Below are 12,911 nucleotides of genomic sequence, written 5' to 3' on the forward strand. Positions count from 1 at the left end.
TGCATCCCAATAATAAATCAAATCAAATCCTTCTCCCCTGTGTACTCTATGAACGGTATGGTTTGTCAGTATAAACGCACAAGAAACAATACTTTTCACTGTATCCCAATACATGTGACAATAATAAATCAAATCCTTCTCCCCATGTACTCTATGAATGGTATCTTTGTCTGTATAACACACAAGAAACAATACTTTTCACTGTGTCGCAATACACATGATAATAATAAAGTAAATAAAGTTTACAACTCGTGATACGTATATTTATATTATTCATTATTTTGCAATGAAACCTTTGATTGTGTAAAGCCTCATTGAGTCACCGTCAGTTCAGGACAAAGAATAAAAACAGCCCGGGAAACAGGCCCTTCGGCCCAACGAGCCCACGCTGCCATTTTAACATTCCCAGTCCCCCCTCCACCCGTCTTTGTGGGATACGACACGGAACCTGCTTTGGAATAAGATTCGATTCGACAGGTTCCAGAGGGAAGGAAGTATTGTGGTGCAGTACCTGTACACAACAGACGGGGGTGCCCCCGAGCAACATTTTGAATTGAATGGGGATAAAGAGGTCCTGATATTCCTGTCTGGGGCAGGGGTTGGCTAAAAAGTTTGTTTGATCATGGCTGATCATCCAATTCAATATCCTGATTCCCCCCCTATCCCTCGATCCCTTTAGCCCCAAGAGCGATATCTAATTTCTTCTTGAAATCACACAACGTTTTGTCGTCAGCTACTTTCTGTGTGAGTGAAGTCAACGCATTCACCACCCTCTGGGTGAAGAAATCTCTCCTCACCTCAGCCCTAAAAGGTTTACCCCTTATCCTCAAACTGTGACCCCCTGGTTCTGGACTCATCCCACCATCGGGAACATTTAGGACTCGCCACGCAGTGTGTGTGTGTGTGTACACGTGTGTATGTGAGAGAGACAGTGAGTATGAGTATGACAGTATGCGTGTGAATGTGACAGTGAGTGAGTGTGACAGCGAGAGTGTGTGTGCGCGCGTGTGAGTGCGACAGTGAGTATGACAGTGTGCGTGTGAATGTGACAGTGAGTGTGTGAGACAGTATGAGTATGACAGTGTGCGTGTGACAGTGAGAGAGTATGACTGTGCGTGTGAATGTGACAGTGTGAGACAGTGAGTGAGTGTGACAGTGAGTGTGTGTGTGTGAGTGCGACAGTGAGTATGACAGTGTGCATGTGAATGTGACAGTGAGTGTGTGTGTGAGACAGTATGAGTATGACAGTGTGCGTGTGACAGTGAGAGAGTATGACTGTGCGTGTGAATGTGACAGAGTGTGACAGTGAGTGAGTGTGACAGTGAGAGTGTGTGTGTGTGTGTGAGTGCGACAGTGAGTATGACAGTGTGCATGTGAATGTGACAGTGAGTGTGTGTGTGAGACAGTATGAGTATGACAGTGTGCGTGTGACAGTGAGAGAGTATGACTGTGCGTGTGAATGTGACAGAGTGTGACAGTGAGTGAGTGTGACAGTGAGAGTGTGTGTGTGTGTGTGTGTGTGTGTGTGTGTGAGTGCGACAGTGAGTATGACAGTGTGCATGTGAATGTGACAGTGAGTGTGTGTGTGAGACAGTATGAGTATGACAGTGTGCGTGTGACAGTGAGAGAGTATGACTGTGCGTGTGAATGTGACAGTGAGAGTGTGACAGTGAGTGAGTGTGACAGTGAGAGTGTGTGTGTAAGACAGTGAGTATGAGTATGACACTGTGTGTGTGAATGTGACAGAGTGTGACAGTGAGAGAGTGTGTGTCTGTGTGTGAGACAGTGAGTATGACAGTTTGCGTGTGAGTGTGACAGTGTGTGCGTGCGTGAGTGTGCGTGTGACAGTGTGTGTGAGAGAGTGAGAGAGAGAGAGTGAGAGAGTGAGAGTACACACTTGCTTCCACTGTCCTCACTCGATTCTCCAGCCTCTCCCTCTGTGGGGAATTTGCAGTTCAGTAACTCCCGCTGACCCTACACCCCACCCCCTCCTCCCCACCTCAGCCAGACCCAGGCGCTCCCCCACCCCCCCCACCTCTCTCCTCACGTCACGGTGGGGGGTTATCTCACATTCCTGGATTAAGTGCGGGGGCCCCCTGCTCCTGGTTCCTTCAGAGAGAGAGAGAGAGGGAGAGAGAGGTCTGGAGTGGTTCATTCTCGAGCTTGGCAGAGACGCGCACACAGACACACACAGGAACCATCTCCGGGGGAACCCAGTGGGCCAAGGGCTTCGAGCAAGATCCCAGGTCTTACCAGGGGAGAGAGAGTTGCTTTGTCTTGGAGCGGGGGCGGTGGTGGTGGGGGGGGTGGTTGACACCGCCATGTCTGACTGCACGATCTCGTTGGGCTACCCAGCTGTGGGCCGAGGGGCAGTCGAGGGGGCTCCGGCGGAGGGTCTGGAACTGCGCAGCGCTTTGGACTGCTGGGCCTGTGCCATTCTGGTCACCGCCCAGAACATCCTGGTCACTCTCCTCAACATGCTGCTCATCGTCACCATCTCCGGCAGTGTCCTGACACCAGCAATTGCCATGATTGTCTTTGGATTTCTCTGCCACTCACAGGTAAGAGACACGACCCTCCTTCCTCCCTCTCCCTCTCCCCCCCCCCCCCCCCATTAAATTCCAATCCCCAAAAACCACATCTTAAGCCCTCTACTCAAACCCCCCCCCCCAGCATATACAACCCTCCCTAACTCTGTCCAAAGATGTGCAGGTTAGGTGGATTGACCATGCTAAATTGCCCCTTAGTGCCCAAAGATGTGTAGGTTAGATGGATTGGCCATGCTAAATTGCCCCTTAGTGCCCAAAGATGTGCAGGTTAGATGGATTGGCCGTGCTAAACTGCCCCTTAGTGTCAGGGAATTAGCAAGGTAAATATGTAGGATCATGGGGATAGGATGGGACTGTGGTTGGTGCAGGTGCGCTGGGCCGAATGGCCTCCCCTGTTCTATGATAAGCTTCCTACACACTGGGGAAAAAGTCCCAGTCTATCCAGCCTGTCCTTCTAACTCAATCCAGCGAGTCCCGATAGCATCGCTCTCTTCCTAGTTGTTCGGTAGCTAGGTTCTGGATCCCATTCTTTGGGCAGATGGCGCTATCCGTAACCGGCCCCCCACGTGTGACCTCCTGCTAGCGGCCCCACCTTTGTCACCCCGGGACGGGCACGCTGCGACTCCCGTAACAACAACCCTTTCCGGCGGGAACGGGGAAGGCCAGCCTCGCTCCTCGCGATCGTCGCTCGCCGCAAAGTTCCACGCCCGCTCCTGGGGGCACAAGCTGCGGCCTAATTGGCCAAGCAGGTCGCCGTGACCCTGCGACATGCGGCCAATCGGCGCACATGGCCGCCATACTCGATGGGCCGAAGGGCCTCTTTCTACACTGTAGGGTTCTATGGTTCTCTATTCAGCTCTCCAATCTCCTCAGGAGGGTCTCCCACCTCGCAGGCAGCAAGAAACTCAACTTGGCATCATCAATCCACACCGCCCCAGTATTCTCCCCATTCCAACTCTCCTCAACCCCTCGTCCCTGGGTCTTCTTTAAATATACATTCGTGGGACATGAGTGTCGTTGACTAGGCCAGAATTTATTGCCCATCCCTAGTTGCCCCTTGGAGGGGCAGTTGCGAGTCAACCACATTCCTGTGTAGCTCAAGGGGGCACACGTAGGCCAGACCGGGGTAAGGAGGGCAGATTTCCTTCCCTAAAGGGAACCGGACGGGTTTTTCCAACCATCAGTAGATTCTTAATCCCAGATTTTTTTTTAATCGAATTCAAATTCCACCGTCTGCCGTGGCGGGGATTCGAACCCCAGAACGTTAGCTGAGTTTCTGGATTAACAGTCTAGCGATAACACCACTAGGCCATCGCCTTGGACTCTCCTAGAATCATAGATTAGAGTCCCTATGGTATGGAAAAAGGCCATTCGGGCCATCATGTCTGTACCAACCACACTCCCATCCAGGCCGTATTCCTGTACATTTCCCCGGCTAATCTCCCTGACACTAAGGGACAATTTTAGCATGGCCAATCCACCTAACCCGCACATCTTTGCACTGTGGGAAGAAACTGAAGCATCTGGAGGAAACCCACGCAGAGTTGTGCCTGAGTCCCTTGACCCTAGGTCCTGAGCCCTTGGCCGTGAGCCCCTGGGCCTCCTGTCCCCGAGCCCCTGGGTCTCCTGTCCCCGAGCCCCTGGGCCTCCTGTCCCTGAGCCCCTGGGTCTCCTGTCCCTGAGCCCTGAGCCCCTGGGTCTCCTGTCCCTGAGCCCTGAGCCCCTGGGTCTCCTGTCCCTGAGCCTTGTCTTCATAGCGAAGCGATAAGGATGTTTGTATTTGGTTTTGCACTCAGGAGGTGGGTGTCTTCACGATCAGAGGCTGGAGTTCCTGATATAGATACTGACTGTAGGTGGTTGCCATGGAGCTGCGGCCTACACTCGAGTATTGACCGCACTGCTATTTACAGCGGCTCCCACGGCAATTTCGAACGCCACTGACAGAACTATGAATGGTCTGTGTACACCGTCAGCCACACTGCGCCAGCCTGAGTAAGGCCAGACAGTAACTCCTGAGTTCCCCCATTACCTCTCCCGGCTTTGCACTCTCTCTCTCCCTCCCTCCCTCTTCATTTGCTTTTCCAGAACATTCTTTGCTTGTCAAGCTCAGATATGCAAACAATGTAGACCAGCTCTCATCAAAGGGAACCTTTTGGCCCCATTGCTATAATCAGCCAGCACGGGGAGAGGTCACTCAGAACATCGTACCTGCGCTGGGTATGAGGGAGAAATCTCTGAACCGTAGATTCCCTATAGTACGGAAGGCCATTCGGCCCATTGAGCCTGCAACAATCCCACCCAGACACTACGGGGCAATTTAGCATGGCCAATCCACCTAACTGGACATCTTTGGACACTAAGGGACAATTTAGCATGGCCAATCCACCTAACAGGACATCTTTGGACACTAAGGGACAATTTAGCATGGCCAATCCACCTAACTGGACATCTTTGGACACTAAGGGACAATTTAGCATGGCCAATCCACCTAACAGGACATCTTTGGACACCAAGGGACAATTTAGCATGGCCAATCCACCTAACAGGACATCTTTGGACACTAAGGGACAATTTAGCATGGCCAATCCACCTAACAGGACATCTTTGGACACTAAGGGACAATTTAGCATGGCCAATCCACCTAACTGGACATCTTTGGACACTAAGGGACAATTTAGCATGGCCAATCCACCTAACAGGACATCTTTGGACACTAAGGGACAATTTAGCATGGCCAATCCACCTAACAGGACATCTTTGGACACTAAGGGACAATTTAGCATGGCCAATCCACCTAACCGGACATCTTTGGACACTAAGGGGCAATTTAGCATGGCCAATCTACCTAACCGGACATCTTTGGACACTACGGGGCAATTTAGCATGGCCAATCCACCTAACCGGACATCTTTGGACACTAAGGGACAATTTAGCATGGTCAATCCACCTAACCGGACATCTTTGGACACTAAGGGGCAATTTAGCATGGCCAATCTACCTAACCGGACATCTTTGGACACTACGGGGCAATTTAGCATGGCCAATCCACCTAACCGGACATCTTTGGACACTAAGGGACAATTTAGCATGGTCAATCCACCTAACCGGACATCTTTGGACACTAAGGGGCAATTTAGCATGGCCAATCCACCTAACAGGACATCTTTGGACACTAAGGGGCAATTTAGCATGGCCAATCCACCTAACCTGCACATCTTTGGACTGTGGGAGGAAACCAGAGCACCCGGAGGAAACCCACGCAGACACGGGGAGAACGTACAGACTCCACACAGACAGTGACCCGAGCCGGGAATCGAACCGGGGTCCCTGGCGCCGTGAGGCAGCCGTGCTAACCCGCCGTAACTCTGCTCCAGCTCTCACCTCTTTCTCTTTCTCTCTCTGACAGGTCCTGAATTCCCGGGCCGCCCACTGCACGGAGGTTCTGAACGATAACAGTTCCACGGCGCTGTTGGTGGTGGGTTTTGTGTTGGTGACACCGTTGGCCGTCCTGGCCCTGTCCGCCTACTGCCGCCTGGCCCGCCGCTTGCAGCTGGGTCTCTGCTTCGTCCCCTACAGCAAGGCCGTCTACCGGAACCTCCCAGCCTCCCACTACCGGGGGGGGGGCGGCCTCTGCTGCCTCAGGGTGGGGAAGACCACCAGGAAAGTCTGGGTGTAGCCTCCGTCCGCAGCCAAGGGGGAAGGGGGGAAGGGGGCGGCGAGGTGGGTGGGGTGAGGGAGGTGGGGGGGAAACAGACTGTACCATTCCTGATTGGGGGAGGGGGGGGTGCTAATGGCCTGTACCATTCCTGACAGTGGTGGGGGGGGGGATGTGGGGATGGGGGGGGTGTCGGGGCGGGTGGTGGGGGGAGGGCAGTGGTAACGGCCTGTACCATTCCTGACAAAGGGGTGATGGGGGGGGTAGGGGTGATGGGGGTTAGGGGTGTGGCCTGTACCATTCTTCATTGGGCAGTGGGGGGGGGGAAGTGCTAATGGCCTGTACCATTCCTGACAGTGGGGGGGGATGTGGGGATGGGGGGGTGTTGGGGTGGAGGGCAGTGGTAACGGCCTGTACCATTCCTGACAGAGGGGTGATGGAGGGTGGGGGGGGCGGGGGTAGGGGTGATGGGGGGGGTAGGGGTGATGGGAGGTAGGGGTGTGGCCTGTACCATTCTTGATTGGGCAGTTGGGGGGGGGGGGGGAGTGCTAATGGCCTGTACCATTTCTGACGGGGATGGGGGTGGGGATGGGGGGGGTGGTGGTGGTGTTGGGGTGGGGTGGTGGGGGTAGGGTGGTGGTAATGGCCTGTACCATTCCTAACTGGGGGGGGGGGGGGGCGGTTAGTGGCCTGTGCTATTCCTGACTGGGAGGGCGGGGTGTAACAGCCTACACCAATTCCGACTGGGTTTGGGGGGGGGGGGGTGTTAACAGCCTATACCATTCCTGCTAGGGGTGAGGGGGGGAGGACAGTCAGGATTGGGCGGGGTGGGGGGGGGAAGGGTGTAATGGTCTGTACCATTCCTGACTGGGCTGAAGGGCGCATTGGGTGGGAAGGCCCAGCCTGTACCATTCCTGACTGGTGGGACTGTTGGGTTAGCACCATTACTGATGGGGGTGGGGGTGGGGGAGCAGCGGGGAGGGGGGTTAGTCAGGACTGTACCATTACTGATGGGGTGCAGGAGGTGGCCTGTACCATAATTCATGGGGGGGAGTGGGCCTGTACCATTACTGACTTGGGGCGGGGGGGGGCGGGGGGTTGGGTCTATACCATTCCAGACTGTGGATGGGGGCGGTGTTGGGTTTGTACTATTATGGACGGTGAGGTGGTGATGGTTGGGTCTGTACCATTTGTGACATGAAGGGAGAGGGGGGAATGGGTCTATACCATTCCTGACAGGGGCCGGGGGTGGGGGGGGGTTGAGTTTGTACCATTACTGACGGGATGGTGGAGGTGGTGGGGTGAATCTGTACCATTACTGATGAGGGGGTGGGGGACTGTACCATTACTGACAGGGGTAGGGTTTGAGTTTGTGCCATCACTGACGGTGGGGGAGGGGGTTGAATTTGTAGCATTACTAACAGGGTGGGGGTAAGGCAGTCTGTACCATTCCTGACCGTGGCTGGGGAGGAGGGGGGGTGTGGGTTTTTTGTACAATTTTTGACCAGGGGAGGGTGGGGGGGTGGTCTGTACCATTTGTGGCGAGGGTCGGGGAGGGTTAGTGGTCTGTAGCATTCCTGACCGGGGGAGAGGGGTGGGGTGGTCAGTACTATTCCTGACCAGGGGAGGGGGGAGGGGGGGGGTTGCGGATGGTTTGTACCATTCCTCATCAGGGGAGGGGAGGGGGGGGGGGGGGTTGGTCAGTACCATTCCTGACCAGGGGAGGGGGGGGGGTGTGGGCGGTCAGTACCATTCCTGACCAGGGGAGGGGGGGGCGGGGGGGGGTGTGGGTGGTCAGTACCATTCCTGACCAGGGGAGGGGGGGCGTGGGTGGTTTGTACCATTCCTGACCAGGGGAGGGGGGGCGTGGTGTGGGTGGTCTGTACCATTCCTGACCATGGGGGGGGGGGCGGCGTGTGGGTGGTCTGTACCATTCCTGACCAGGAGAGGGGGGGGGTTGTTTGTACTGTTCCTGACGGATAGTGAGTGTGCTGCTAAGAAATATTCGATTCTTCCCTGGACCAGGCAGTGACCGAGTGATATTGTCACTGGACTAGGAATCCAGGTAAACGTTCTGGGGGACCCGGGTTCGAATCCCACCATGGGAGATGGTGGAATTTGAATTCGATAAAAAAAATCTGGGATTAAGAATCTACCGACGTCCCATTGTCGGAAAAACCCATCCGGTTCCCCTTTAGGGAAGGAAATCTGCCGTCCTTACCCCGGTCTGGCCAACACGTAACTCCAGAGTCACGGCCAATGTGGGTTGAACGTCCCTCTGAAATCCTGGAATTTGTGAGAATTGTCCTCCGGCGCCCGAGATGGGCGCCACGTCGGCTATTCAGCTGCGACAGGCATCGCTACGTTATTCTGACCCGTGTCCCGATCCTGGACACCCCCGCCACCCCACCCCACCCCCACCCCGCCTCAAACCCATTCCCTCTATAGAGCAAAACATCACGGGAACAGGCCCTTCGGCCCAACCACTTCTGTGGTGGCCCTCCCAATTGCCCCTTTGCCAACATTTGGCTCACATCCCTCAGGATTGGTCAGTCAAGGTGGAAGGGTGGGGGGGGGGGGGGGCGGGATTCATAATAATTCAGGCTTGGGGGTCCCCTATTCTCATCCTGACCATTCGAGTGACCCCCTCCCCACCCCCCCCTCAGCGTTCTCCAGGATACCCCTCCGGGACATTTGGATTTAATGGGGGATATGATTCCTGGTGGGAATGGTGAGGGGGTCGGGGGGGGGTGGGGGTGTTCCCAGGTTTGAGGCAGGAGGAGAAGGGGGTCAGATTTCGGGGAACGAGAGGGCTGGAAGTGCCCTCGGAGCGGAGGGGACCGACCGGGACGGAGGACATTCCCGAGGACGTTCCAACCGAACGAGGCTCGTCGGCCGGGCCGCAGAGAGCGGGAGGTGAGATCCGGAACCGCGCCTGCCTGCCCGCCCGGAGCAGGGAACCCCCAGCGCGCAGGAGGCCATTCAGCCCGATCTGGCCCCCCTCCCCCTGCAATCCTGGCCCACCGTAAGACCAGCCGTGCGCTGGAGCTCAGGCGGGCGGAGGGAGGGAGTTTATGGGTGATTTTACCAGCGACATCTGATGTGACGCGAGGAGACGTGAACAATATTCTGGGGGAACTGCTTCCCGGAGAAGGGAACGGATCGGGCCGGGGGGGAGCGAGATGGGGGCTGGATCCATCGCTGTTACACCAATGGGACAGGGGTTGGCGATTTGAGGATGACCCGGTTGACCTGACGCTCTCTCGGAGAGTGGATACAGCGCGAGATCGATAACCCCTCACCGTCCCAGCGGTGCTCAGTGTTCCACACCAAAGGCCTCGGCCTTCTGGGGGTGCGTCCATCGCCATGGCAACTGAATGTCGTAGAAACTCACTGGAAATAAAACTCAGCCTTTTAACAAAAAAGATGACAAGAGTCGTATTCCTCTCTTTGTGTGTGTGTGTGTGTGTGAGCGGTGAGCAGGTTTGAGAGGATAAAGTGTTGTCTGGACAGGCCTGGGTTCAGCTTGAGAATGGGACAGGCCTGGGTTCAGCCTGAGGTGGGACAGGCCTGGGTTCAGCCTGAGGTGGGACAGGCCTGTGTTCAGCCTGAGGTGGGACAGGCCTGTGTTCAGCCTGAGGTGGGACAGGCCTGCGTTCAGCCTGAGGTGGGACAGGCCTGTATTTGGGCCTGTGTTTAGCCTGAGAGAGCGAGAGAGACAGAAAGAGAGAGACAGAGAGAGAGAGCGAGAATGAGTGAAACAAAGGGAGAGAAAGAGGCAGAGAGAGAGAAAGAGACAGAGAAAGAGAGACAGACAGAGGGAGGGACAGAGAGATTGATAGGTGGATTGGCCATGCTAAATTGCCCCTTAGTGTCCAAAGATGTGCAGGTTAGATGGATTGACCATGCTAAATTGCCCCTTAGTGTCCAAAGATGTGCAGGTTAGGTGGATTGGCCATGCTAAATTAACCCTAGTGTCAGGGAGAGCAGTGGGGTAAGTATGTGGGGTTACGGGAATAGGAGCTGGGCGGGATTGAGGCCGGTGCAGATTCGATGGGCCGAGTGGCCTCCTTCTGTGCTATACATTCTTCGATTCAAGAAGGCAGCTCACTACCACCTTCTCAAGGGGCAACTAGGGATGGGCAATAAATGCTGGCCTAGCGACGCCCGTGTCCCAGGAATGGATTTTGTAAAAACCCCCGTAACTTTCTCTCGGTATCTGAGGGGTTAATGTTCAAATCCATCCCAGTCCTCTGAGGGACATGGCAACTGAAGCATTCCAGAACATTACTGGCCCTGCGCAGGTCTTGGCTCTTTGGAGAGTGACTGAACCAGACCGAGACAGAGAGTTGGCAAGAGGTTGACCCAACGCCTGAGAGAGAGCTGCTCTTTTTTGGGGGTCGTTGGTTAATTATGTCGAACACTGTTTGCGTTTCCCCTTGGTGGCTCTCCTTCCCCAGAGGACCCTCGGAGCGGAAGAGGGGAAGGGGGGGTGGGGGTGTGGAAAAGAATCAGAGAGTGTGTGTCACAAACGATGCCCCCCAGGGAGAGTCGAGTGAGCTGTCAGCCCGGAGAGTTCCTGATCTCCGAACCACCCCCTCCATCTCCACGGTCACACAACACGTTCCAGGCAAACTCACTGTTCCTTCCTCTTCCCCTAATTACACCCTCCCCCGCAACTCTCCTCTCCCCCACCCCCTTCACTGGATTCCCCTCCCCTGAGGAGACAGAGTATGTGGTATTGATGCCAAACCCTATAGACTCACACAACCCGACGGTACAAAATTCGGCCCATTGAGTTTGTACCGACCACAATCCCACCCAGGCTCTGTTCCTGTAACCCCACACATTCACCCTGCCAGTCCCCCTGATACTAAAGGGGCAATTTAGCACGGCCAATCCACCCTATCCTACACATCTTTGGACACTAAGGGGCAATTTAGCACGGCCAATCCACCTAACCTACACATCTTTGGACACTAAGGGGCAATTTAGCACGGCCAATCCACCTAACCTACACATCTTTGGACACTAAGGGGCAATTTAGCACGGCCAATCCACCTAACCTACACATCTTTGGATACCAAGGGACAATTTAACATGGCCAATCCACCTAACCTACACATCTTTGGATACCAAGGGACAATTTAACATGGCCAATCCACCTAACCTGCACATCTTTGGACACTAAGGGGCAATTTAGCATGGCCAATCCCCCTAACCTGCACATCTTTGGACACTAAGGGGCAATTTAGCATGGCCAATCCCCCTAACCTGCACATCTTTGGACACTAAGGGTCAATGTAGCATGGCCAATCCACCTAACCTGCACATCTTTGGACACTAAGGGGCAATTTAGCACGGCCAATCCACCTAACCTACACATCTTTGGATACCAAGGGACAATTTAACATGGCCAATCCACCTAACCTACACATCTTTGGATACCAAGGGACAATTTAACATGGCCAATCCACCTAACCTGCACATCTTTGGACACTAAGGGGCAATTTAGCATGGCCAATCCCCCTAACCTGCACATCTTTGGACACTAAGGGGCAATTTAGCATGGCCAATCCCCCTAACCTGCACATCTTTGGACACTAAGGGTCAATGTAGCATGGCCAATCCACCTAACCTGCACATCTTTGGACACTAAGGGGCAATTTAGCATGGCCAATCCACCTAACCTGCACATCTTTGGACACTAACGGGCAATTTAGCATAGCTAACCCACCTAACCTACACATCTTTCAGACTGCGGGAGGAAACCAGGGCACCCGGAGGAAACCCACGGAGACACGGGGAGAACGTGCAGACTCCACACAGACAGTGACCCCAAGCCGATATTTAGACTATTCATGTTAGCGTGGCTGGGGACAACATTTTCTATAAGGCCGGAAGAAATAAGAACAGGAGTAGGCCATTCAGCCCCTCAAGCCTGTCCCACCATCCTGTAGGACCATGGCTGATCCCACAGCTCTCAGGGCCACTTTCCCGCCCGTGTCCCACCACCTTACATTCCCTTACAGGTCAACAATCTATCTATCTCAGGCTGAAATATACACAAGGTCTCTGTCCCCATTTATTGCCCATCCCTAGTTGCCCCCTGGGAGGGTCAGTTGAGAGTCAACCCCATTGGCTGTGGCTCTGGAGTCACATGTAGGCCAGACCGGGGTAAGGACGGCAGATTTCCTTCCCTAAAGGGAACCAGATGGGTTTTTCCGGGTCATCAGTAGATTCTAAATCCCAGATTTTTTTTAATGAATACAGATTCCACCATCTGCCATGGCGGGGATTCGAACCCGGGTCCCCCAGAACATGAGCGAGATGGATTGCTAGGGCACTGAGGAGGGCTGTGGTCTCACTCCACACATGCTGTCAGACCTGCTAAGATTTTCCAGCATTTTCTGTTATATCTCTGATATATCCCACACCCCTCACCCTAACACTCTGATATACCCCACACTCCTCACCCTAACACTCTGATATATCCCACACCCCTCACCCTAACACTCTGATATACCCCACACCCCTCACCGTAACACTCTGATATACCCCACACCCCTCACTGTAACACTCTGATATACCCCACACCCCTCACCCTAACACTCTGATATACCCCACACCCCTCACTGTAACACTCTGATATACCCCACACCCCTCACTGTAACACTCTGATATACCCCACACCCCTCACTGTAACA

At 54.4% G+C, this 12,911-nt stretch overlaps 1 protein-coding gene across 1 annotated transcript; it reads left to right on the forward strand.

The window, feature by feature from the left end:
- The first annotated feature begins 2,321 nt into the window (after positions 1-2,321).
- LOC145340360 (transmembrane protein 88-like) lies at positions 2,322-6,225 on the forward strand. The gene is made up of 2 exons (XM_080184817.1): positions 2,322-2,561; positions 5,956-6,225. The coding sequence occupies exons 1-2, from the start codon at positions 2,322-2,324 to the stop codon at positions 6,223-6,225; spliced, it is 510 nt and encodes a 169-aa protein (XP_080040943.1).
- Positions 6,226-12,911: the final 6,686 nt, after the last annotated feature.

The sequence above is a fragment of the Carcharhinus amblyrhynchos genome, unplaced genomic scaffold (assembly GCF_965287045.1).
Source record: "Carcharhinus amblyrhynchos unplaced genomic scaffold, sCarAmb.v2.hapA scaffold_957, whole genome shotgun sequence".
NCBI classification, from domain to species: Eukaryota; Metazoa; Chordata; class Chondrichthyes; order Carcharhiniformes; family Carcharhinidae; genus Carcharhinus; species Carcharhinus amblyrhynchos.

Coding starts and splice junctions, on each gene's coding strand:
- LOC145340360 (XM_080184817.1), top strand. CDS start 2,322: ATGTCTGACTGCACGATCTCGTTGGGCTACCCAGCTGTGGGCCGAGGG. Junction 2,562..5,955: donor GATTTCTCTGCCACTCACAG/GTAAGAGACACG, acceptor TCTCTCTGACAG/GTCCTGAATTCCCGGGCCGC.